The sequence below is a fragment of the Dicentrarchus labrax genome, unplaced genomic scaffold (assembly GCF_905237075.1).
Source record: "Dicentrarchus labrax unplaced genomic scaffold, dlabrax2021, whole genome shotgun sequence".
Taxonomy (NCBI): domain Eukaryota; kingdom Metazoa; phylum Chordata; class Actinopteri; family Moronidae; genus Dicentrarchus; species Dicentrarchus labrax.
Window position 1 is genome coordinate 22,733,242 of NW_026136708.1, and position 25,549 is coordinate 22,758,790.

At 38.4% G+C, this 25,549-nt stretch overlaps 3 protein-coding genes across 3 annotated transcripts in view; all 3 read right to left on the minus strand.

Annotated features, from left to right (window-relative positions):
- Positions 1-530: 530 nt before the first annotated feature.
- On the minus strand, positions 531-4,464 carry uts1 (urotensin 1). The gene is made up of 2 exons (XM_051409241.1): positions 2,894-4,464; positions 531-2,332 (listed from the first exon to the last, which is right to left on the minus strand). Exon 2 carries the CDS (start codon positions 2,327-2,329, stop codon positions 1,889-1,891), a length of 441 nt encoding a protein of 146 aa, XP_051265201.1. The 5' UTR covers positions 2,330-2,332; positions 2,894-4,464; the 3' UTR covers positions 531-1,888.
- Positions 4,465-5,511: 1,047 nt separating this feature from the next.
- Positions 5,512-20,238, minus strand: mpv17 (mitochondrial inner membrane protein MPV17). The gene is made up of 8 exons (XM_051409239.1): positions 20,166-20,238; positions 19,368-19,448; positions 16,324-16,439; positions 15,176-15,268; positions 12,638-12,733; positions 8,318-8,350; positions 8,110-8,162; positions 5,512-7,274 (listed from the first exon to the last, which is right to left on the minus strand). Exons 2-8 carry the CDS (start codon positions 19,438-19,440, stop codon positions 7,205-7,207), a joined length of 534 nt encoding a protein of 177 aa, XP_051265199.1. The 5' UTR covers positions 19,441-19,448; positions 20,166-20,238; the 3' UTR covers positions 5,512-7,204.
- Positions 20,239-22,467: 2,229 nt separating this feature from the next.
- The window catches only part of LOC127368329 (NACHT, LRR and PYD domains-containing protein 12-like), a 55,212-nt gene continuing 52,130 nt past the window's right edge, over positions 22,468-25,549 (minus strand). Inside the window, 4 exon segments of the mRNA XM_051408987.1 lie at positions 22,468-23,016; positions 23,018-23,397; positions 23,549-23,595; positions 25,293-25,463. Coding sequence (XP_051264947.1) covers positions 22,798-23,016; positions 23,018-23,397; positions 23,549-23,595; positions 25,293-25,463 — 817 coding nt within the window. The 3' untranslated portion in view covers positions 22,468-22,797.

Consider the following 25,549-nt stretch of genomic DNA (forward strand, 5'->3'; position numbering starts at 1 on the left):
GGGGAGCTCAGCTTGTCCTGAGAGTGGTGCATGAGGACAGCTCACAAAGTGTCCAAATTTAAATATGTTTCTTCTCTGAGGAGCGTCGATCTGTTAGGTAAATTACATTGTTACAGTTTAATATTTTGTGCGTACACTGGGAATATGATGGTGGCTCTAGAGGAGCATCATCGAGTCAACAAAAAACAGATTTGGGGAAATGAAACCATTTGTGTTTTGTTTTCAGTCCCTGACCTGATGGTGGCACTACAAAGAAGGTTCTCATTATTAGGAATCATCCTCTGGAGGACATAAATATCTAAACTTTCAATGAAACCTGGCCAGTAGGTGTTGAGATTTTGCTCTGAAAGTGTTGTTTGATGGACAAACGCACAACTGACGGATGACCATTGTTACAATCATTTGACTGCATCTCGAGCTGGACAAAAATTGCCCATTTACGTACATTTTCTGCTTCCAGTATTTTCATTTTCATCATTGTGTTTGGGAATGATCTTATTACAAATGGGAAAACATCTGAAGACACTTCAGACAGTCACAAAAAGTTGTATTTTTATCATCGATCAACACATTTATAATCAGCACAATAACAGAATCGAAAGCTGTGTTTTACTTCAAACTTTTTTATTACAAAATATAAATGGCAAAAAAGCTTTCTCTTCCTTTGCTAAAACAAATACAATGTGATCCGTGTCAGACGTGAATGTTTACGGTAAAATAAAGCTTTTTTTCTTACTTTTTTTTGTAGATTAGCATGCTACAGTTGATACAGTACAGGTGATAGTGCTCCCGCTCAAACTAAAAAGAGACAGAACAGAGGATGAAGGTAAGAGGCGACAAACAAATCAACATAAAGTGCGTTTTCTCCTTCCTTCCACCTCAGATCCATTTTCAAACCAATCCCATCAATCCCAGGATATTAATTAATAACAGAGGACAGTTGGATATCCACAGAGAGGAGTTTTGAATGTTTCTATCTCATGACTTCACATAATAACCCCTTTGTTTTAGTAGTGTAGGAATATGACATTTACATGAACTAGTGAGAGGATTTGGACGGCAAACAGGAAGGATTAGCCTTAAATAGGTAATATAAAGATAGTAAGTGAGTATTTTGTTCTTTAATAATCTTATTGCGGTCATAAACTGGAGTTCAATCAGCACTAATATTCCTAATATCTTAGATGGTTTCTACACAGCACCAATTCAGTTGCATGGTGGCACCCATAATGCACCTGACATTAGACTCATGTAGCTGCAGCCTAAGCAATTAATCTTTAAAAGGGGGTAAATATCATGAGCATCATTAAAATGTTCCACACAAGCATTTTAACACCGAGGTCACCCAATCTGCTGACGAGAAAGAGTTCAATAAAGTCAGACTGACATTTAGCAAAGGAGTACAAACTCTGTAAATACTGAGTTTGAGAATTTTAGTAACTTGTGATCTGTCATTTCCCCTTCACAGCTTTAAAACATTTGATCAGAGAGACAAATGACAAAGAACAGCGCTGCTCGTATCCGGATTAAATGTGTCCCAATGTTAAACTCTGAAATCCAGTGAGACCCGACAGTTTCCCAAAAGTCCAGTGCGGAGAGGAGTGTGTGTGAGGAGGGGTGAGGGGTGAGGGGGGAAGCCAGGGGGGACGGCGGAGGGGGTGTGGGAAGTCCGTTTCCATGTTTTCCAACAAAGTCTTTAAATAACACTTAAGAATTTACATTTTACTCGCGGCTGCTGTGATGCGTAATTTGGCACCATCTGTGCGTAAAATGATGTGGAGAAGAAGGCAGGCGCACAAACAACAACTAATGTCAGAGGTCTTGAATACTTAAGACAGCGGTTGGGCTGTTTTAATGAGGCATTTAAAAAAAATAAGATAATAGAGCTTTACTTCCCGACCTCGTCGAGGACTTTGCGGTTGAGCTGAGCCTGCTCCCTCTGGCTCTCCATCTTGGCCATCTGGATCATATTCCTCAGCAGGTGGAAGGTCAGGTCGATGGACAGCGGCGGATCTTCGCTCCGTTTCAACAGCTGCACCGCCGCTGTCCTCACCGCCTCATCCTCGCTCTCCTCTTCTGGTGGGAGGAGGCGCAGAGGCTCCGGGTTCCTTCTTTGGAGAAACCTCAGGATGCTGTCGCCCAGGAGATCTGAGGCGGTGCTGTCCCCGGCGGCGGCCGCTCTGAGGAGCACTTCGTCCAGTTGCTGCGTCTGGAGGCGGCCGCTGCCATCCAGCCAGCCGGGGAGGATGCGCGGTCTGCCGGCGGCGGGGCGGAGGTGCGATGAGAGGAGGACCGAGGAGAGGAGCAGGAGCAGGGGCACTGGCTTCATGTCCTGCAAGTAAAAGGTATTTATTAAGGTGGCATCCAGACTGACATTAAACACCTTTTTTTTGCCCTTTTTTTGGACTGATGTAAATCTTTGTGGTAAATTTACTTCCTCATGTATGAATGAGAGTACATAGTAAAGTCAAACTGCTTTAAGCTGAGAGAGAAAGAAGTAATGATTTTGAATTTTATTTCCACTGTAGCCGGTCAGTAATTCTAGTAGATGTAACATTGGATCTGGGTCTATTTATAGGTTGAAACTATATGATATTTATCTTAAACATATGTCAATCACACAGGCAACTTAAATAGAATAAATAAGCACATTTTTAATCAAGTTTAAACTTGACTAAAAAGCACAAAAATGACTAAATGTATCTCCCATATTAGCAGAGTTTAATAGAATTAGAAGATAACAAAGACTGTATATATCTGAAGGTCCCAGGTTGACGATGATCTGCATGCACGGTTGTTTTTCCACATTTTATGTTCCCGCTTGCACAAATTCGTTAAATTCAACTTAAATTGAAAACAAGAGTAAAAAAAGGAGAGAAGCTGCAGTACTCACTTTATTCTCTGCAGGTGCAGCAGCTGAACTTTGTGGTCGGCCGGTGGGATCTCTCTCTCAGGGCGGAGCAGAGTCTGAAAAGTCCCTGTGAGCGGCGACTGGAGAGGACGGAGGGTTTTATACATCCAGCCTGCTCCTTTGACGTCAATGCAAGCACAGAGACCGGTTTGGAAACTGGACAACTGTCGAGACGACAAGGCAACATAGTCCCGGGGGAACAGCTGGGGGATGCTGCGATCGACAGAAACACAAAGGGGGGGCATATTTCCAGGTGCATATGAGGGTTGGGATGAGGGACCTCCCATGGGTACATGAGGAGGATACAGGGGCCAGGGGCTCCGATGGGGGCCTTGAGGGGAGGGGGGTGTGGTCCCTTGTGATTCCTTGAGAAAGTTGTGCTTTAGGTTTGCAGGGATCCTAACTTAATGTGTAACCTTTGTGTATTTCAACTCTTATCCATCCATCATATTTATGTTTCTAGATTGTTTTTATGAATGTGAATTAACTGTGATTTGTGTGTTCAGACTTGCTTCCATCAAATTCCCCCCCCCCACACACACACACACACAAGGACTGATGAGGTATTTTGAATTTGAATTGAATTAAATTAAATGAGGATATTTGGTAACTCTACTTTGTTTCACAGTCAACATAACAGGTTTAACTTAATTAAAGTGGCAAATGAAGGATTCAAGTTTGTGCCTGTAGATCCTTTAAAGCCAAAGTGATGAAACAAGAGGAAAATGACAATAAATCAGTGTTAATATTCTTTTTACCTCAATATGAGCTAATTAAAGGCAACGTACATCACTTCCATCCAGAATCCAATCAATCAATAATTTAAACTCTGGAGTTTTTGCTTTAAAGAAAAATCTCTTTAAACACTTAGTGACTGAATCTAGGCGCTGTCCCTGGTCCTGATCTGACTGTTTAGAGACTCTACTGGTCGGACACATAACACAGATAACAATATATTTTATGCTGATTAGACCAGAGTTTCTGACCCCCCAGGAAGCCACATGGGTGGACCGAGGTTGTTGATTTAGAGATAAAGTGTCAAACTACACTCTGTGCTCTGTATGAGGGGAGATAATAGAAGTAAAATTACAAGAACCTTTTGTGTACATTCTCTAATTGAGAAGATTATGGGTGAATTCTAATACCAGGAATATCCTCAAGCACTTGGCAAACGTACACACCCACTAATATATTAACTATTTTATATAAATGCTCTTAAAAAAGGTCCAGTGTGTAACATTTAGGAGGATCTATTGGCAGAAGTTTAATATAATATTCACAGGTATGTTTTCATTAGTGTATAATCACCTGGAAATAACAATCGTTGTGTTTTTGTTACCTTAGAATGAGACGTCTTTATAAAAGGCAGCGGCTCACCTTTCAAGGAGTCCAGCATGTTTCTACAGTAGCCCTGGACAGACAAACCACATACTGGGTCTAGATAGAGTCTTTCGTGAGATGAACAGCCCGTTGTCATTCCCAGGTTGTCAAATACAGATGCGAGCAGTGTTCAGTTAGTTGCAATCTCAAAGTTAACAGCTAGAAGCCACTAAACACTGGTCCTTTAAAACCAATTTATTTCCAATTAACTTCTTATTATAAACCTTGGGTTTGACGTGATGGCAACATTTTCTGCCAAAATTAGACACTTTCAGGTTATTTCACATGAGAGTTTTCTGGATTTTGGTTTAGAATTTGGTGTTTAAATAATTTGGTGTGGGGTCATTTGGTCAGGACCCTGTCAATCAACTCACTCAATAAAAGCACACACACTTATGGCAAAGAGTGTTAGAGTCATAATAAATATTAACAAAGGCTGTTTTCTTCCATATTTTAACATTAAATGCTCACTATGCAATGGTCATAGAGAAACACCTAATACTCGAAGCCAAGTTTTGAGGGTCTTTAAAGGAGAAGCATATTGCCCTTGAGGTATATTCATATATTTAAGACCAGATGCAGTTAGTATAAGTTTACTCTGTTGAGAAGAATCCATTATTTTTTAGTTTCAAACCAAAAAATACACACTTTAATGTCCAATGGTGGCCTTTTCATGACCCTTCTTGTTCTGGCAAGAGCAGAATTCAGAGGGAGAAACTCAACATTTATGTACAAAAATCAGCACACATAACTGGTAATCAGTAGATTCTCACTAAGAAATATTAGTATGATTACCTGAGTTTAAAAAGCCATTTAAACACTCAGTCTGTGACGACTTCAAGCTGAACACTGAACATTTTAAACAGGATGTCAGCTCCATCCCATGTCCCCATGTACAGGTGAGAGTGCTAACAAAGATATGTACTGTATCTTTATTTAATTACCTGGTGCTGAATCAAAAAATGGATTCCAGCTTTCTGGGGAGAGGCTCATATACCTCGGGGGAAGAGGCTATTTGGCGGATTTTCAATGGATTCGTCAGACGTTTTCCGCTTGCTTTTCCCCGATATAGCCCAAGAGTGTTTGTGTGGAGAAAAAAAATGTGTGCAGTTAATTTGGTTGACAGCCGAGCTCAGCAGCCTCCACATCTCCCTCCAAACAAACCCCACCCAGCCAAAGCTATGTTGGTTCACAAAAGTTAGCGAGGTCAAACGCACCACTGACATCACCTCGGGTAAAACTTTATTGTCTCATATGCCAGAGACGGCTTTTGTTATTACAAATGTGCACATTCTGAGTATAAAGATTATAATGTACATTGAAGAATAAAAGGAAAAACCCAAACGGAGATTGTCGACGCACCAATGGACTAATTACTGTACAATGCAGTTGGACTTGATAATTCAACAATTCTGACTGTTTGAAGGAATAGTTTGATTTGTTATTGAGAGTTATATGAAAGCACTCAAGTCCAGACGGTAAATAGCAAGTTATTATTAGTAAGCAGCAAATTATCTAGCTTAGCACAAAGAGTGGAACAGGTCTGTCCAAAGGTAACAAAATCCACCTAACAGCACCTCTGAAGCTCACCAATTAACACTTTATATTTGGTTTAATCCGTCCAAAGTGTGTGAATGACACAGTGCAGCTTTACAGAGGTTACGGACTATTTCTTGGCCAGGTGAAAAGCACACACACACACACACGCACACACACACACACACACACACACACACTTTGGTTTTTTGAATGATTAAACAAACAAGATGTTAATATGTGGATTTTAGATGAGTGTTGGCCAATAATTCAATACTACTAATAATATTACTTTCCCCAGTAACTAGTAGTGTAACTAATTAATAATACATTTCAGTAATAATATTACAGTTTGAAATAAGTTATGAGAAATAAATGACATTTGCGTCAGACAGAGCAAGAGCTAATTGTTTCTTCCCTTTCCAGTCTTTATGCTAAGCTAACCCGCTGCTGACTGTAGCCTTATATTCACTGTACACACACGAGAGTGGCTTCATCTAACTAACAAATAAACATATTTCCCCCAAAAAAGTCAAACTATTCAAACATTACGTCAACAAGCACATCTTTCCAGAGCCATGATAGACAGACAGACAAATGATGCTAGTTACTTCACCCACAGAAGCCTCAATAGACCACAATGCATTGCATCCTGCAGCTGAAAGAGACTTGGTATTACTTCTGTAAAGAGTGTTTGCTTTCATATCACTCACTTTATGTACATTTATCTATTCATCATAAATCTAAAAAAAACATTTGCTTGCCCTTTTTCAAGAGGATTGTTAGAAAGGCATTTTGGGAAATGTAGGCAAACAGTTGCTGGAGCGGAAGTACAGATATGAGGTGAAGTGAATAAACCAAATATGTAAATTACAATGAATTATTACTGAGAACCTGAGGTGGAAATTTCCTTCATAATAAGAGTAAACATGCTACCATTAACCTATAAAAATGTATCCTTCAACACAATTATTTAAAGTGATTAACAATACATTAAATAATTAGAAAAGTTTCCTTTTGCAACCAGTAGGTGTTAATGTATGAGTGTTTGTGCGTATGTGTGGCTACACTGCGGCACCCCTGCCAAATCCTATTTCCATAAATAACTAAACTTTCACAGACATTTCTGCAAACGCAAGTTTGACTTTCAAGTGTGAATTTGTCATTCAGAGTAGACAAGCACTTTCTCCCGACCTTTATGAGTGAGTCAGTCACAGTTTTACACATTGGAAATATCAGAAGACTAAGTAGCATAAAGTAAGTTAGACCAGAACTGCCCATGTCACACACACACACACACACACACACACACATACAACAAATGAGTGTAAAATCATCATCATCATCATCAACACGGGCCGGACTTGTGATCATCGGTCACATCTTATTGGCCTTCCAGGTCAGGTAGGAGTTCCAGCCAACAGCGACAACCTGGACGACAGCCAACCTACAAGCAGGACGACATTTTATGTGTTTAATCTGGAGAGTGTCTGAAATTTAACGCTTTTAAAAGACAATTATAAGTCTAGTTCTTGATACATTTAAGAGATTTTCACAATTGAAACAGTGTAGGACTTTCAGATTTACAACACACATGCCTCTAAGCCGCGCCACAGTGACCTGAATCTGATTTCTGAGCTCATATGTGACTCAAATAGGATGTTTTTACGACAGTGTGAACCTGATTCAGGTCACTTTCATATGTGGTCCAAATCATGTTCAGGTTTGATTTGTTGCAATTTGACCTCAGTGTGAACAGTCATATCAGAACTCATAACATATATTATTATTATATTATTAATATATTACATTTTCCCTCTAAAACTGACCTCCAGATTTAACCAGAGCAGGCTGAAACATTATTTTCCTGCCTATGATTCTCAACTCAAACAGGTAGTGTGGAGTGTTGGCCATGGGGGTTATGCAATATGTCGCCATTGTCAGAAGGTGTGTATGTACACAAACGGTTAAATAGAAGCTGTGTGTTGTTGAGATGTCGACGTTTGTATGCAGGTATGTGGTTTTTTTTTAAAATCTTTTGTGGAACTGAGTCCGAACCTAATTTCCCTACATTAAAAGTACATCCTCATCCCGTCCTAAAATCATTTTCAGCCACATTAAACCCCCCGAAAGGCTTTGAGACAGTACCAGGCTTTTCAACACTTCCTCTGAGGATGAGCAGAAACTCAGTTTAACCAATTTAGATTCTCATTCTTTGCACAAACCTTACATGTGATCAATACAGCTGAGTGTTTGAATACTAATAAACCATAAACTCTGACCTGTGGTGGAGAGGAATGAAGTAGAAATTGGCGATCTGGACTGGCGGCCAGAGCTGAAACAACAACAGATAACATTCAGGGGACGATTTACTCATTTGAGGTCAAGTGAAAATAATTTCAATCAACAGGTTCATTTTAACACAATGTACAGATCTTTACTTCATAAACAGATGTCAATAAAATGGTAAATGATACAGGGAAAACTTACATAGTAATTTGAGATCAGGGCATCCGTGTAGTCCTGTGAACAAAGGTAAAACACAGTTATTATCTATCTATCTATCTATCTATCTATCTATCTATCTATCTATCTATCTATTATTCATGCATGAAACATGACGTTACCTAAGTAAAAGTTGCTCTCTTTAAATGAAGCTCTAAAATGCAGATTCCACCTTGGAATAATAAGATAATAATAACATAAATGTTAAAGTTTATCATTCATTTGGGGACATTTCAGTGTCTACTGCATTGCAGGATAAAAACCGGCACATACCGACACAAATGATAGAAATATTTTGGTGTTTCTTTTAAAAGATATTTAACATCTTTAAAAGAAACTTCTGGCCTCCTACTCAGGTAGCATCAGGTTCAGCCCTCCAACATTTTCCATCACTGAACAGTGGAAACAGCCGGTGGGGGGACGGAGTGAGAAATGGTGATGTGGTGAAACTCCAGTTGGTGAAGAGTTTCATTCCAAAACAACGCAGGATGGATGTTTTATAGCCCAAAAATATCAGCAGCAGGCCAAGTAACTGTTGAGTAACTGATAATGATCCACATCTCTTATAGATAGAGTACATTGTAGACCTTTTGAGGTATGAGAGGATAAATCTTTACGATGATTAATACGTTTAATTAAAGATCCAGTTTAGGAGGAGTTGTTTGGGAATCTCCTCGTTTCACCTTCCACTTCTAAGCGCAAAGGAGAAACTACGGTGGCTAGTGAATACTCGAAAACATGAACACCCCCTTCTAGAGCCAGTGTTTGGTTTGTCCCTTCTGGGCTGTTAATGCGGCGCATTAAATATTGGAAAATGTGCCGATATTGCTGTGAAAATAATCAGAAATGTGCTGAAATAAGTGAAAATGTGTGTAATCTAGATTTTTTTAAGACCAAAATTTATATAATTTTTTACTGAATGATGAAACAAACATTTAAACTCCGCAGTAAATATGAAAAGTGTGTGTCGTTTACACACAAACAACTCCCCCTCTCTCTCTCTTACACATACACACACAATCTAACCCCAAAAAAATCCCTGTCGTCTATTTAAAGGTCACCTCAACATGTCTCGACGTATAAAAACAACAAGCCAATGTTCCAGTTACAATCTTTTTTTTTTTTCTGCTTGATTTTGTTTTTCAGGGTGAAACAGTTTTTCTAATTATGGTCAAACAAGCTACTTCGCCACCTGAGGTGAAATTACCAGCGCTGATCGCTGCGTCAGAGACACGTCAGAATCCTTCCTCCCACAGTCTGGAGAGGATGGATCGGTTCTCCGCTCTTTCGGGGGGTTTCTAAGCTGGTTGAATTGTTTTTTTTCCACAGTTACTTTACAAGATATGAACCCGCTTCAGTGTCTTTTATGATCAGGAAGACGTGTGACGAAGTTTTAATGATATATTTTTTGTTTTTCTACAACTGTCTGACCACAACCTGCAATTTATTTTATTTTATTTCCAAAGCTGTGTCCCAATATTGTTCTACAATCCTGATTCTAACCAGACTGTGAGCATGAAGTGTGTATTAGGGCTCACTAACAATTAAGTTCATTATCACTTCAGCAGCTGTTTATTTTCTTGATTCATTTCTAAATCGTTGAGTCTATTAAATGTCAAAAAGAGAGAAATGGCATCACATTCTTTCCATCGATTAATTGACAAATATTTTCTAATTTTCTCAGTGGAAAACTAACCAAAAGGAAATAAAATGTCAGTATACGCACTATACGACTTTTGACTGTCCACTATTGTCCCACAATGCAGCAATGAGTTAAAGTGTGGAAAAACTGTAGATTTAAGTATTACATAAATACTGAAGTACTTTGAATACTTGAGCACCAACTGCAAGAAAGTCTATGACACAATTTATAGTCTTGGAAGAAAGACCCCTCATCTGTGTGTTCTCCTCTACAATCAGATTTGGAACAGTGGAAAGACTAACATTTTGTTTCTGGAGGATGGGAGGTAAAATTGCGAGTCTGGTGGAAAGTGATAGAGATATAAAAGCTGTTTCTAGTTAAATAAAAAGCATCTTACTCTTTAACAAAGAGGTTTATCTCAGTAGAGATCTGCTCCATAATGTTGTCAGACATTTAGAATAACAAACTGAGCCAGTCAGTGGCAAAAACTAAAACTTTAACAGGTTAGCTTATGTTGCTGCCAGTGTAGCTTCCCATTTTCACATCTAACTTGGTGAATTAAGAGTTTATTTTGACCAAATGAGTTTGGATTATTGTTGGAAACACTGTGGAAAAACTAAGACAGTTTTTGTGAGTTTCATTTAGTTTTTATCCAATTTAAACAAGTTTTTTTTTTACGGTTATCTGTGAAGTAAAATTCCTAGTTTTGTCAATTGAGTCTGGTAGGTCGTAGCTCCCATTCCTGCACCTTTTAGTAGCAGTGAATTTCGTACATACAGTATATAACAAACACACAACTTAGAACTAGTATGAAGTAGACACAATGCAAGCATCGGCCGGGGAGTTCAGGATTTTGTGCTGTCGAAGGTAAAAAGACGGCGAACAGGTGAGTCTGAGTTAGACCTGCGTGGCTTTAACAATCAGAGTGGCTGTTCGGTTGACGGCTCCATTAATTTCCATCTCACATTTCCTCAGTGCCAGGGCCTCGTCGTAATGAGCGCATTTGTCATTTATTTTCTGTCCTTTCTGACATTTACCCGGGGTTGGCCTTTCGGGTCCACGCGCCTCCTTTTGTAAATAATTGATGATGACCAGCCGCATGTTGGGTAAGCAAGGCAGTGACGGACGTTTGAGCAGCTGGCACAAGATGACAGTTAGCTCTGACCTGGCATACAAACACACACACACACACACACACACACACACACACACACACACAAACACGTGTATATATATATATATATATATATATATATATATATATATATATATATATATATATATATATGAAGGTATGAGTCACTCCAGCTATTTCCACAGTCCCTCCCTGCCTCTCTCGTCTCTTCCTCCATCACAGGAAATGGTTTCTAATAATAATGAGAGGTGAGTGTTGGAGGTCAGAGACTGTACCTACGAACTTCCTCTCTGTGTACTCTCATTTACCTGTTCTCTAGCCAGTTTGAAATGACAAATATGTGTTTTTACAGGCTAAAAAGGAGCCAGAAATGACTTGATTTGTGAATACTGCAGCTGAAAAACCAACCGACATGAAGAAAAGAGTTCAATGGAAATGGATGTATGTATCTTCTATGTTATTACTCTTGATTTACCTTAACTTAAGTTTAAAACAGTTCATTTTAATTTGCATTCGTTTATTATTCAATGATGTTTGCTGCTCATCCATCAGGTTCTAACAGAGTATACTCGTCCTCCTCGATGTGCCTTTAATTCAACATTCATAAATGAAAAATGAGCCGAGGACGAATCAGGTCAAACACTGAACTTTTACCTCAAGTGTGAGAGTTTTTCAGGTTCAACTAACCTACATCATGACCTTCGGTTTATTTTTAGTGGCGGAAGAAGTATCAGATCCTTTTTACTAATACCATGCTGTAAAAATACTACACTCCAAGTAAAATTCAAAGTCTTACGTAAGTAAAAGTGTTAAAAATAGTATTCAGAGTGCAGTAAAATGGTCTCTGTCAGTGTTTTACTTTTATATTTCATGTTTTTGGATTAATACTACTGCTGCATTACTGTGTATGTTGCATTTTACTGCTGTACATGTTTAAGGTTGAGCTCATTTTATCTACTTTATAAACTGTTGGGTAGTGTAATCTACAGCGATGCATCAGAGTCTATAAGATCATCACGTGTTTGCAGCGTCGCGAGAAGCTCATATCTCTAAAAAGTCGAGTGTTCATGAGTTCAGATCAAGAAGTAGGAGAGTTTTCTCACCCCAAACGGTATAAAGTGGCATACTCAAGTAAAGTACAAGTACCTTGGATTTGTACTTGAGTAAATGTACTTTGTTACATTCCACCATCACTCTGATACAGATGGGCTCACTCAACACAGGAACACTGTTGCAAGAATAACAATAAAAAATGGAATTACACCATTTTATTATTATTATTTCAGGGTGTAGAGGGGACTGGAGCCTTTCCCAGCATACACTGGTGGAAGGCAGGAAGACAGCACATACTGTAAGAGTGTGCTGTCCACCTAACTGCTGCAGGAACTTTGGAGATCATGTTGGGGGGACAAACTCCCCACAGAAGGAGAGAGGGTTCACACCCACAACCTTCCCGCTGTGAGGACACTGAGGGGGCAACAGTGTCGGCGATCCACCGAGATGTGGCGGCGAATTGAAGTGAACTCACCCTCTTGAGCTTGCCGATGTTCTCCTCCACCGTCAGTCCGTTCAGCGCTCCGGAGATAGAGAGAAAAGCTCCCAGGAAACCCGGAGCAAAGCACAACTACAAAAGACACAGAAAGAAGAAAAGAGAGCAAACTTCAGCTGGGGAAGTGATTTCATTCAAACATTTGTGAGAAAACAAAGTGAGAAACAAATTAAAAACACCTCAGTGGGATTTAAATACTCGCTACTGAAAACCCAATTCAACAGTTTATAGTAAATATAAGAACATCTAAACTGTTTAAGCTTTAAGTGAGAACAGAAGGTGTGAGATTATTCATTTATAGTATTTATTTATTATATTATTATAGCTTACTTGTGTTTTTATTTGGAAAGCGTTTTTGGGGGATTTGTGAAAACTGTCCATTTAATTATTGGTATAGATTTTAATTTTATTGAATATAACTTTAGGTCTTTAGATTCTCTTCTGAATTAAAAAAAAAAAGGGCTCACTGTTCACAAGTGAAGCTGAACTTCATTACATCACAGCATTTTAAGTGAATTCTGTTTTAAAAACCTTTGTAACTTTTGTTTTGATCTTAAACCAAACGCAACAAAAACTCTCATTTTGAGGATCAGGACGAAGAATATAAACATTTTATGTGCCTGTAGCGTCAGAATATGAAGGCTCATCTTTACTGTACGGTGGATTTTCTGCACTTTACGTCTATTTTACACCCCCGAGGACGCTCGAATAAAATCCCTGATCTCTGCTCAGCTGTTTACAGTGAAGTGAAACTGCTTCTCGCGTATATGAAACTTACATAAAAAAGCATCCACTTGCCCTCCATCTGTTATCCAGCTCTGACGCAGACCGACGCTGCAGCTGCATCACCTTAAATCTTTCAAGTCACCAAATGGCACATGAGTTATTACTGAAGCAGAGCGTACAGTGCGACCAATAAACTATTCAAGCGCAGGACTGGACCCCTTTTGCTCCGGTAAATATTTTAGTAAGGGGGACGCACTGAAAGCTCTGAAGTCTTGTTCTGTGGCGGTTTTAGTTGAACCTGCAGTTGTTCTTTCTGCAGTTTGACCGATTCAAACACCAGAGGGCAGAGTGAAGAAAACTAATGCTGCTTTTGTTTTTACATCTTCTGATGAAGAGTTACACAAAATAAAGCTGAATTAAAGCTTTTACTGTCTTTGCATTGAATGATACAACTTTTACCTGATTATGTTTACTCAATATTAGTGATAAGTATAAGTCTTTCTCTCTCTGATACATATATACAGTCGCATATTTTATTCTCGTCTTAATCTTAAAATTACTTTATGTTGCCCTTTCTAAAGCACTTGGTACCTGCTAGGGTTTAATTAATGCCATAAAAAGTTACGATTCTGACAGAATAAATGAGTCAATCAAATGTTTAAATGAGCCTGTAGCTTCTGCATTAAGGATCCTACAAGTTGATTCCATGTCACGCCTCAAGATGGGTCGAATAAATATTGAAATCTGTGTCATATTGTACAATATTTATTACAAAATGTAGAAAAATGAATAAATAAAAATGCTGGGAGACAGGCGCAGGAGGAAAGTGTGTTTACCATTGTCATGACCATCATTTTTAGTCATATTATTATTATCTTCATTACTATTCATTATTCATCTTTGTTATGACTGTTCTCACCATCAACGTCATCAATATCAGTCATATTTCTACTATTATATTTGTTACTGCTGTGTATCTCTCTCTCTCTCTCTCTCTAACCCCAACCGGTCGAGGCAGACGGCCGCCCACCTAGAGCCGGGCTCTGCTTGAAGATTGTGCCTTGTAAAAAGGAAGTTTTTCCTTGCCACTGTCACCAAGTGCTTGCTCATCGTGGGAACTGTTGGGTCTCTGTCAATAATTTTAGTTTAGAGTACGGTCTACACCTGTGAGTTTGAGGTACATAATATAGACATATTTCATCAGTGGTATAATGTTGATTGTGTTCAGTCACATCAGTTATTTCAGTTAAATTTGAACAAAATGTAGGCAGCGTGTCTTTGGACACAGCTCTAAATGGTACAATGGTACAATCTAAGACTAATCTTTTTTAATTTATTAATTGATCGATGAAGATTATGACATTTCTCTTAAGAGTGTCAGCTTTCATCTGGGACAGACCAGAACGGCACAGTGTGGAGTCTCATTGGCATCATGTATAGCATTAAAAATACAGTGCAACAGATTCAGTGAGTGAATTTAGGACAGAAGGGTTCGGCTCTCACACTGTCGCTCACATTAACAGCTCAACAGCTTTGTTCCAATTCGAGTTTCCTCCTGTCAAGACGACAAAGTCTTCCAGCCTGATATGAGGAAATTGTATCTCTGTGGTCGGGATTCATCCACTGTTTGCCACTATTAACGAGCCGAGGCTGAGCGGAAGACAGAAATACACTCACACACAGTAGTAGGGGTCAATCATTCAGCTTGTTTCCACTTGTTTGTTAACAGCCTTGTCTTTAGCCGACAACAACAGGTAGCAGAAGTAGAAGAGATGAAGATGTTTCAATCACCTGATCAACCAGCATTTTCTTCATGGCAGCACTTTTAGTTCCTCCAACCACCAGCCTGTCCAAGACTTTGTACCAGGTGCCGATTACTGGACCCTTTGTTGTAAAACAGATGACACGATGAATGCGGCTTCTTCTCTTATATTATTCTTAAAACTTCCTCTGAAAAACTCATTGCACATTACAAAAAGAAAAACTCATTAAACATTAGTATCTGACTGCTGATTAACTGAATTAAACAACCAAACTTAAAGATCCCCTCCAGACATGCATTAAGACATATATACAGATTGATCTGATTGGAAGAATAATGTGTGTCTGATATATTATATAAGTTTAAAAAAAGCATAATTTACCCATTAAAATCCTTAAAAATGCATCTACTTCTGTAGAAATGAGGAGGACTTTAATATATTATTAATGTGAGGAAGAGTTGTGTCTTTCTAGATGAATGAGCAAACATGTCTTAGGTGTAACGTGACTCCTGTGTGCGTTTGAAGAGCTGCCCCTTCGAGACGAGCGTCTATACGTCTCCTCCTCTCTATAATTCATAACGACGACGCAGCCCATTGGAGGAACGTAAGACGATTATGGAAATATAAATAAACTTCGTCTACGTCGTGGTGATGACTTTAGAGGCGAATTGTGCGGCTGTCACAAGAAGTGATTGGTGGAACAAAAGGCATGAAGAAACACTGTAAACATGGATAATCACCCACACACAGTTTGAATGGTCACTTATATATGTACAAATATTATTTTTGATGACACTGAATGTAACGTTTAAAACGAATATACTCATTTTTCTCACGTTAAATAGCGGAATAGACATAAAAAGCAAATATTTAAAGATTTTCAATGAGTAATCATACTGTATCTGCTGTATCCTTTCATTTCAGTATTCAGTTTAACACTGGAAGCTTTATTTAGGCAATAAATCAGTCAATAATTAGAGGTAATTTCACTTGTTATCTGTCAAATTTAAGTCATTTTCATGGTGTTGCTGCTGTGAGGAGCACAGCAACACTGTTATTTACTTTGTTTGGTGAATATTTGGACAAATATGGCAGAAATAAGATCCAGCAAATCATCACACAACTTGCCACACTTAAACAGACACATATAAAAAGAGCCCAGAGGACACTACTCACCACGAAGAAGAAACCAATACTCATCATCTTGGCCGTCCGCCGCACGTTGTGATGAGCCAATCCTCTTCTCTCAATCAGCTGTTGGGAGATGACATCACCGACACCCACTAAAGACCCTGGAGGACAAACAGGAGACAGACAGTGTGTGACAGAGGTGATATTATTCCTGTGGATGACTGTACAAACAAGGATGATATTTCACTGCAGCTACAACAGACTTTTGTATTGTACATCGTATCATAAATAGACCGTAAATACAAGGCAGCCAAGTGGGGAAACGTCAGTTACTGCAACGCTTTGACGCCTCATAGCAGTAAAAGTAAAAGAAAAGCATTGTGTTTGATTTAGGTGAGGTAGTTTAAAAAGGGCCCTGGTGTCACCTGGTGGAACATTGTTAATGAAATATGTTTCACTTGTGCATTTATTATTATAACAAGTCAAAAGGTCTGCTGTGCAAATAAAAGTATATTCAGCACGATGTCTCAATTCAGCTTATTCACATTTAGTGTGTCATCCCAGAACATAAGGCATTGTTGTTGTTGTTGTTTTTTGTTGATGGGACTCTCCTACACCTGTGGTTTTAACACGTTTAAAGCTGCAATAATTGATTTTATTTTGGCTACTAGGAGGCGGAAGAACTCTGCAACAAGCCAACAGACACACAGCAATGATATAACGTCACTGAACCTTTGACACAGAACTTAAGCATTCATTTGGAGTCGTGTCCTTTTAGCTCTGGTTTGGTCTCCTGAGGGAAATATCTGACTCTCTATGTTCACCAGCGAGCTGCTAGCTGTGTCTGCCTGCAGTTTGGTGCTGAACAGGCAGAACACAGTCGGGTTTTTAGAGCTGGTTTCCCGAGAAGAGCTGCTGCTGCTGCTGCTGCTGGACACAAGGGTGATGAGTGTGAAAGTGTGCTGTGAAACCAAACCTGAAGTCTACTTGGTGCACTAAACAAAACCAAAACTGTGAATTGAACTCACTTCAAGATAACATTTCGTGTACATTTACTCGTTCAGCTGGTGGAAAAAGCTCTGAACCCCACATAATGTCACCGACTGCTGGTCACATACTTTACCACACCGCCCAACAGTTACAACCGTCTGATTCCAGCTGGCGACCTTTGTTACATGTTATACCTCCTCTCACTCCCCTGTTTCCTGTCCCTACCCAATAAAAAGGCAGAAAATGCCCCCAAAAATAATCTTTAAAATAAAACTCACAAACAAAATGTTGACAGCAGAGTGTAATAATACAGACTGAACTGAACGAGAGGTAACCTTTCCTTAAAATGTCATAGGGGAACTAATAAAGGTAGTTAGGCTGACAAGGTGGACACACACACACACACACACACACACACACACACACACACACACACACACACACACACACTCTGGCATTAGAGCAAGAAGAGAGAAGACTGAACTTGTAATGTAAATATAAATGCATAGTAACACTCTTAGATGATGCTGGATTCAAGGTAATGTTAGATAACTCGAAAGGTTTCACCCCTGTTGTAATAAAATGTCATTTAGTTTGTTGTTTTAGTTAGTTGAACTCTGTTTTCTATTTCAATGACACGTCTATTCTAATTTGAGGAGTGATGTGGCCGATTCATTACAATACAGCCTCGAGTTTTGCTGGAAAAAAAACACCCAAATGTTACAAAAAGTATTAACGAGCCACCCAAAATGTTTTACCTTTAAAACAGGAAAAAAGTAGCTTAATAAGTCTGAATTTCAGTATATAGAGCTTTTTCTGCAGTTGAAACTGTATTTAAACTTTCGTTTTAATTCTTAAATTGATTTAAATATAAGATGCAAGGACTGAAACTAGTACTCTGATCCTTTACTTAAGTAAAAGTAGAAATACTTTAGGAGCATTTTAACGCTGTAGTTAATCAATGTGCAGACGGGTTCATACATGTTTTAATGTAAAAAGTAACTATAAGTGTCAAATAACGAAGACGTATAAAGTGGCATAAAATGGAAATACTCAAGTTAATTATAAGTATGTCAAAAATAGTACTTGAGTACAGTAATTGAGTAATTAATTACACTCCACTAGTGCTGATAATATTAAGTCTTACAGTGTTTACATTATTCAGAGACAGAAACATCCTTCAAACAACTGCTGAGCATTGTCTCCATCTAGTGGTGATTACACTGTACTACAAAGGCTCAGGCTACAGCACTGGATATTTAGATTATAGATTATAGATTATAGATTATAGACACATGAACATTAAACTGTTGCTCAGATATTAGGACATTAGAAGAAGACTTGCAGTAATAGCATGTTCACATGTAGTCAGTATATTTCACTGACTTTAGGAAATGTGGACAAAAGAGTTCATGAAGGGTCAAAGGTCATACATAATGTTGCGCATTATGAAACTGGCTAAACTATTAATCGGCTCCCATTGATTTCTACTGATCAGTAGTGCTGCAACAATCAGTTACATCATCGATAAGTCTATTAATTATTTGTTTTTCTTATTAATTGATTGGTTATTTACTCTTCTTAAAGTTCTTAAAGTTAGTGTAGGATTCTTTTTAAATGATTCTGATGACACAAGTATATATATATATATATATATATATATATATATATATATATATATATATATAGTGACTTTATTGACAAAAGCTCACCAGTTAACAGCTATAAATATTTTAATTTAATTTATTTAGGAAAAGCTATGAAGTCCTGAAATTTGAAGGGTTTCTGTTTAACTCTATTTATTACATTTACATTAATATTGATTATGTTTGTTCGTTGCAGGTTGCATGATCTTGGTGAATCAGTTCAAAGACCTTTCTCTCTGTTGACTCAGAAACTGAGATCCGGAGCAAAGCTCATCAAATGTGACCAGAAGTTGAACATTTTGACCCCTCCTCCCTTTTCTTTTTTTCATCACTTACACTCACTTTATCTGAACCAAACAGTGAGTTTAAGTGAGTTTCTGCATCTCTTAATTAATCTGTCTTCTAAAAAAAGTTACATTTGCATCTTCAGAGGAGAAAAGAGTTCAACCCTACCAGCAGTCACTATCTGCACTGTCCAGGGGTATTTGGTCATCAGTGCTTGGTAGGCTCTCCACAGGCCTGCCATCGTCCCACCTAGGCAGAAAACAAAGGAAAAGAAAGGCAACAATAAAGGGACATTGCAAAAAACGTGATTTTACCACAAAGCTACCCCGCCCACATGCAGGCAATGTGACTCAAATCAAGCGACCCCTCTAATCAGCCCCGTTACAGTGTCCATTATGGTTTGTCCATTAGTTTAACTAGTCTGCAGGAGGAAGCTAGTTCTGTTTAAAAACTTTACTTTCTGCACATAACATCTGTTAACAGACAGATTCTGACTCATTTGGCAAAGGGCAACAGTTAGCTGAGCATTACGCAACACTTTAAGTGGATTTTAAAACACCCTCCAATGGATTAGAAAGCGAAAGGGTTATTATATATACACACACACAAGTATTTAAAAAAAAAAATTAAAGTATGTATTGTGAATTCTCTCCTCGCCGAATTAAAGAGTGGCTTCAAATAATATAAAGAGAATTATAAACTAGGTCCTGACAGATACGCACATTTACAAACAGCCAAGAAAACTTTCAACTTTCAACTTTTTTTAATGAGGTTCGGTCTCATTCTGGCTAAGCTAACAAAATAACTTCTAACGTTGTTTACGGAGAGTTTTTCCCCCGTTTCTTTACCTGTAAACCAGCTGAGCTGCTACATAACGTTACTCCAACACAAATGTCACCATATGGAACCTTATTAATTAATAATACTCATGATATTACAGTTAATGTGAGTTAAATGTGGACATACCTGTATGATGAGCCCGGCTCCACTGTGTGAGCTGCTGCTGATGCCTTCACGTCCCTGACCCGGCTCAGAATTTTCTGTTCTACAATTTAAAAAAAAATAAAAGTTCAAGATTTTCAAGATTCAAGATTCAAGAAGCTTTATTTATCCCGAGGGAAATTAGGGAGGGAAAGTTCCACACCTCTTTCAGGGATATTCACTTAGTTGTAAAATATAAATAACAGACATTCCCTTCGTAAAAGCAGAATTTTGGGACTATGTTAACTAGTTCAAAGAATCAGAAGTACTTTTTGTTAATATAAATATAAACAGTCTGAATATATATGAGGTAAGTTTTTCTCTTTCTATTACTCCAAGAGTATTTTTTTTTAAAACCAAAATACTTAATCCATGTCAAATTCATTTATTTTACATTAAATGGCAAAACTACATTAAAAGATGTTGCATAAACATGTTACTGCTTGGTCAAATAACGTTAATATTGCATTGAGTTTTGTTAAAACCAAGCACTAAAAAAATAATAAAAACAACTTTAATTGACAGTCAATATAGCTTTAAGGCAAACTGTCCCTAAAATAAAAATGATGTCCATTGATAAAATACATAATTACAAAAGGTTTAAGTGCATTAAGCTACTCTATATGCAGTACTTTTTCTTGTAAAGTTTAAAAAGTTGCACTTACCTTGTCCTTTTCATTCTTAGTTGGCTCCTAAATGGCAAACTTCCTATTTCCTACAGTCCTAGAAGGCAACATAAGAACTGTATTACGTCACTTCCGCTGTAAACAATAACCTGTGAGCTCTGCTGCCCCCCTGCGGCCCCAAAACAAAACAAAGTGGATAAAAACTACATTTACAAGTTATGTTCAATTAATATTTTTATTTTGTACAAGTGAAGTGGAACTTACAAAAACAACAACAACAACAACATGGAAACAAACAGATCTTCCTCACAAACACAGGTGTAACTCAGTAACATTAATCATGGACGGGTTCCATTCAGGTGTACCGGTGGCTTAAAAAAAAGAAAGGCACCAAGTAAACAGAACTGAGCCATTAGTAGTGTTATTAGTTACACAAAAAGGTCACAAATTGCAGTTTTTCTTCTTAAATTTTAATATATTTGCAACATTGTTTCGTAAAACGTCTGCATGTAAATCATTTAACATGGAGGTAACCTGCTTCCACATAGAATTGTTGCGTCATACAGTAGAGATAAAGTCACAGCGGGTGACTTTCTTTTCAAGTCATTGTTGTAATGTGCAGAAAATGTTTAACTTGCATAACGTTGGCTGGACACACACAGAATTATTGAACGAGTGTTTTGTTATGGCGAACATTTAAAAATGTCTCTGAACGAGGACTATTGTTCAACAGATGTGGACAGTGAGTTTGTCTGCAGGACCTTTTAGTGGGACAGCATTAAAAACAACAGCATACTGGTGTGATGTAACTTGGATAAATGGCTGTGATGTAACTGTAAAACATATGCAGAAGATGCAGAATCCCTGCAAACTAATTTGCTGAGAAGGAAACCCGTTTCACTTTCAGCTGGCAACTGCTCATCCTCAGTAATCGTTATCACTTCTTACTGCTTCTCAACTCTTATGAAGCTCAACGTTATTACACGGAGCGTCTACTTCAAGTTCCACATTGAGGCTCGGAGGTCCTCTCTCTCTCTCTCTGTGTCACGTACACCTCTCCCTGCTCGCCAAAAGCACCCCAAAACCTCCTGTCAATCATAGTGAGGGGCGGAAGTTGGTGAAACAAACCTTTACTAGTTATCAGTTAATTATTGTTATTGGTTCTTGATCAGTAGTTTGGTTTACTCTTCTTATGTCTCTCTGTTCAAATGTAAAAATCTGATTAGTGTTTGTTTTATATGAGTTTCCCCAAACGAGCACACAGTCAGTGATGTATGGAAGTAGAAGTGAACAATACAAAGTGGAGAATGAAGCTGGATTTAACTAATCCTTCATTTTATACAGTGTTGGATCCATTTGGACAGTTTTGCTTTGACATCATTTAGATGTGGTTTCCAGCATCATTTATTTTCTAGAATCATCCCAAAACTTTGATTTCTTTTGATTTCAACCTGACTTATCAAAGTTTGTACATTTGTTCCACGATGACCAAAGATGATGAATTTAGTTTGTTCAAATCAAAGCCACTCTTTACACCTTGGAACTATTTTTACACAGATGCTGAATTTGATCCTGAAAGACTCTTGTTTGACATTTGAACACATTTTTTCTTCACAGAAACAAAAGTTTTAAGGCAACAAAGTTCAGTTTTAGACTCAAAGTTGAATATTTGTTCACACTTTAATATTTGAGTCATAAAAACACTTTCCCTCTAACTGTGCTTTCAAAAAGAAGAAGATTTGAAAAACAAGCAGCCACATTTGATCCTAAAAATGTTCATTTTTCTCAGAGTTATAGAAGAAGATCAGTTCTTTCTATCATTTCTTTCATCTCTACGTCTGCAGGCTGCACATTACCCTCACACATGATCCCTTCATCCCAGCATCCTTTGCTCTTCTCTTCCTTCAGCCTCCTCTTCCTCCTCTATTACAGTAAACACATCAGGTTGGTACTAACTAACATCAGCTGTGTGTGATCCTGTACAGACTGAACTATCTGGTCAGCAGTGAGAAAGTTTCTCTCTCCCTCCTACAGAGGACACAGAGACACTGAGGAACTAGACCGAACCAGAACCAGAACCAGAACCCAGGATAAAGAGGTTCAGTGAATGTGGTGTTGAAGGTGTGGAGGTGGATCAGTGTGTCAGAGGAGACTGTGTAGAAGGACAGAGTGCCAGCAGGACAGTCCACATACACTGCTACTCTACCAGAGGAGGAGGAGGAGGAGGAGGAGGAGGGAGGAGGAGGAGATGGGTGTTTTTCTGTTATTGTGACAGATATAGTAACGACCATCATCAGAGCAGTCCAGACTCCAGGACTGATCATTCCTTCCAAACACACAGTCTGTACTGTTTCCTCTCCTCCTGATTCCTCTGTAACTCACTGATATATAAACTCTTCCTCTCCACTCGACCTCCCAGTAACAGCGACCAGTCAGACCATTTCTACACAGCAGCTGATGCCAGTAGTCAAATCTGTCTGGATGATCAGGATATGACTGATCCTTCTTCACATAAATCATCTTCCTGTTGTTGTCAGACAGTTTGATCTTTCTGTTCACTGTGTTTGTGTCGACTGTGAGTTCACAGGAATCTGATGGAGAGAACAAGACACAATACAGCTGCAGTTATTGATCTATCATCTGATCATTGATTGACACTTTGATGATGACATCAGAGCTGTGAATGAGTGATGTCACAGTGTGAAGATGGTTGAATGTGTGCTGCTTTGTTTTCACACTTACACTTCCTCAGACCTGGTCTCAACCATCGGACTCCAGCAGGCTCCACCCTGAAAGGAGGAGGGGGGGTCAGAGCAGCATGGAAACATGGACATTACATCGCTCTCATACACAGAGCTTATTCTCTACAAATGGACTTACATCTTCACATGGAGCACTTATTATTAATCAGCTGATAGTCTTTCAGTTCAGTGGAGCTTCTTCTTATTGGCCGATGGCTACAGCTCATTATTTTCACTTATTGATGATCTATTATTATTATCAGTATTATATTTGTAACAGAATGTTTACATTGATTACCTTTAAACAGTTTAACATGGGAGGTGAATTGGTAAGAGCCGACTAAATATAATATTTCTCTGCATTTACTTCCACTAGAAGCTATTGATATTATTATTTATATTTAACGAGCTACCTCTGTTGCACTTTGTTACTATTATTAGAATCCTCTATTGTTCATGAGAGTTTGAAGGTTTACATGACATTACTTTATAGTATATACTTTGTTTGGAGTTAAGATTTGTTTGGTTTATGTTACAATTGTTTATGTATATTTATTTATTTAAGTTAATTTATGAAGAAGCATCTTAACCATTTATGATTCTAAGTCTTAACTGTTTGATTTAAATAAACTTCTTAATTTATGCTGAATCAAAGCCAACGTTTCTATTTATACCTTCATCAGGGCCTTGGACATGAATACTGTCTGGGTTGAAAACCACTTTTTGCACATTTTCATACATCACAAGGCATCCTATAGAATGACATCATTCAGTCATCAGGCCATCATCTGTGTTACCTGTATTGTTACCTGTGTTTGCTTTACTAATTTAAGTGCCATCTTGTGGTTAAATAAAAACACACCTGACAAAGAACAAACCAAAAAATTCAAATTCCAGTATATATATATATCAGGTGAGTCCTGAACCATCCCTTAGTTATGCTGCTATAGGCCTAGACTATCGGGGGATTTCCCATGATGCACTGAGCTCCTCTCTTCCTCTCTCTTTCTGCACTCATTCATGTCCCATTAATGCAAGTTACTAACTTCACTTCTTCCCCGGAGTTCTTGTGCTTTCTCGTCTCGCAGATTCTCATCGATCCTGGTGGAGCCTCAAAATTACTGATATTATTATTATTATGATGATTATTACTATTATAATCATTATTATAGTTACTATTATTATTGTCCATCGTTGTTGTCGTTGTCATCATCTTCATGTTCATCATCAGTCATTTCTAGTGTCTCTCTCTCTCTCTCTCTCTCTCTTGTCAGGGCAGAAAAGGAAGTTTTTCCTTGCCACTGTCTCCAAGGTCTTGCTCATGGTGGGAACTATTGGGTCTCTGTAAATAATGTTATAAGGAGTTCGGTCTAGACCTGCTCTATTTGAAAACTGTCCTGAGATAACTTCTGTTATGAATTGGTGACATACAAATAAAATTGAACTGAACTGAACTGAATTGTAGTTTTGGTGACGCCTTTAGTTTTTCTGGACTAAAAGGTAACACACGCTGATGGCAGATGACATCCATCAAAATATCCCAAACTATTTATGATATGAGCCCACAAACCTGCAGCGTGACAACATTGACAAATATCAACCCGCCATGATGCTCACCAACCCATCAGGATAAACCACTGTCCTATTTTCCAATGTCGAAACAAGACATCGGTCCAGAAAAACAGAAATTTCATCACCTTTCCTCTGTCACCTGACTACTACTACTGTATTGATCCGCCTCATACCTGAGAGTGTCCAGTCTCCAGTGTGGATCCTCCAGTGCAGCAGACAGCTTTGTTGCTGAGTCTCCTGGATGATTGTAACTCAGGTCCAGCTCTCTCAGATGGGAGGGGTTGGAGCTCAGAGCTGAGACCAGAGAAGCACAACCTTCCTCTGTGATCAGACAGCCTGACAGCCTGCAAACACACAAAACAACACATTACATATCAAAAATGTTCAAGGAAAGAGACTCAAACTAAATATACAAAACAATGATTTGAGA

Bases quoted from the DNA above. Each gene is read 5' to 3' on its own strand.
- uts1 (XM_051409241.1), bottom strand. From the start codon at position 2,329: ATGAAGCCAGTGCCCCTGCTCCTGCTCCTCTCCTCGGTCCTCCTCTCA.
- mpv17 (XM_051409239.1), bottom strand. From the start codon at position 19,440: ATGGCAGGCCTGTGGAGAGCCTACCAAGCACTGATGACCAAATACCCC. The intron at 15,269-16,323 runs GTGAGTAGTGTC...TTTACAACAAAG, and splicing joins GTATTGGTTTCTTCTTCGTG to GGTCCAGTAATCGGCACCTG. The intron at 12,734-15,175 runs GTGATTGAAACA...TGTCTTTTGTAG, and splicing joins AGAAAATGCTGGTTGATCAG to TTGTGCTTTGCTCCGGGTTT.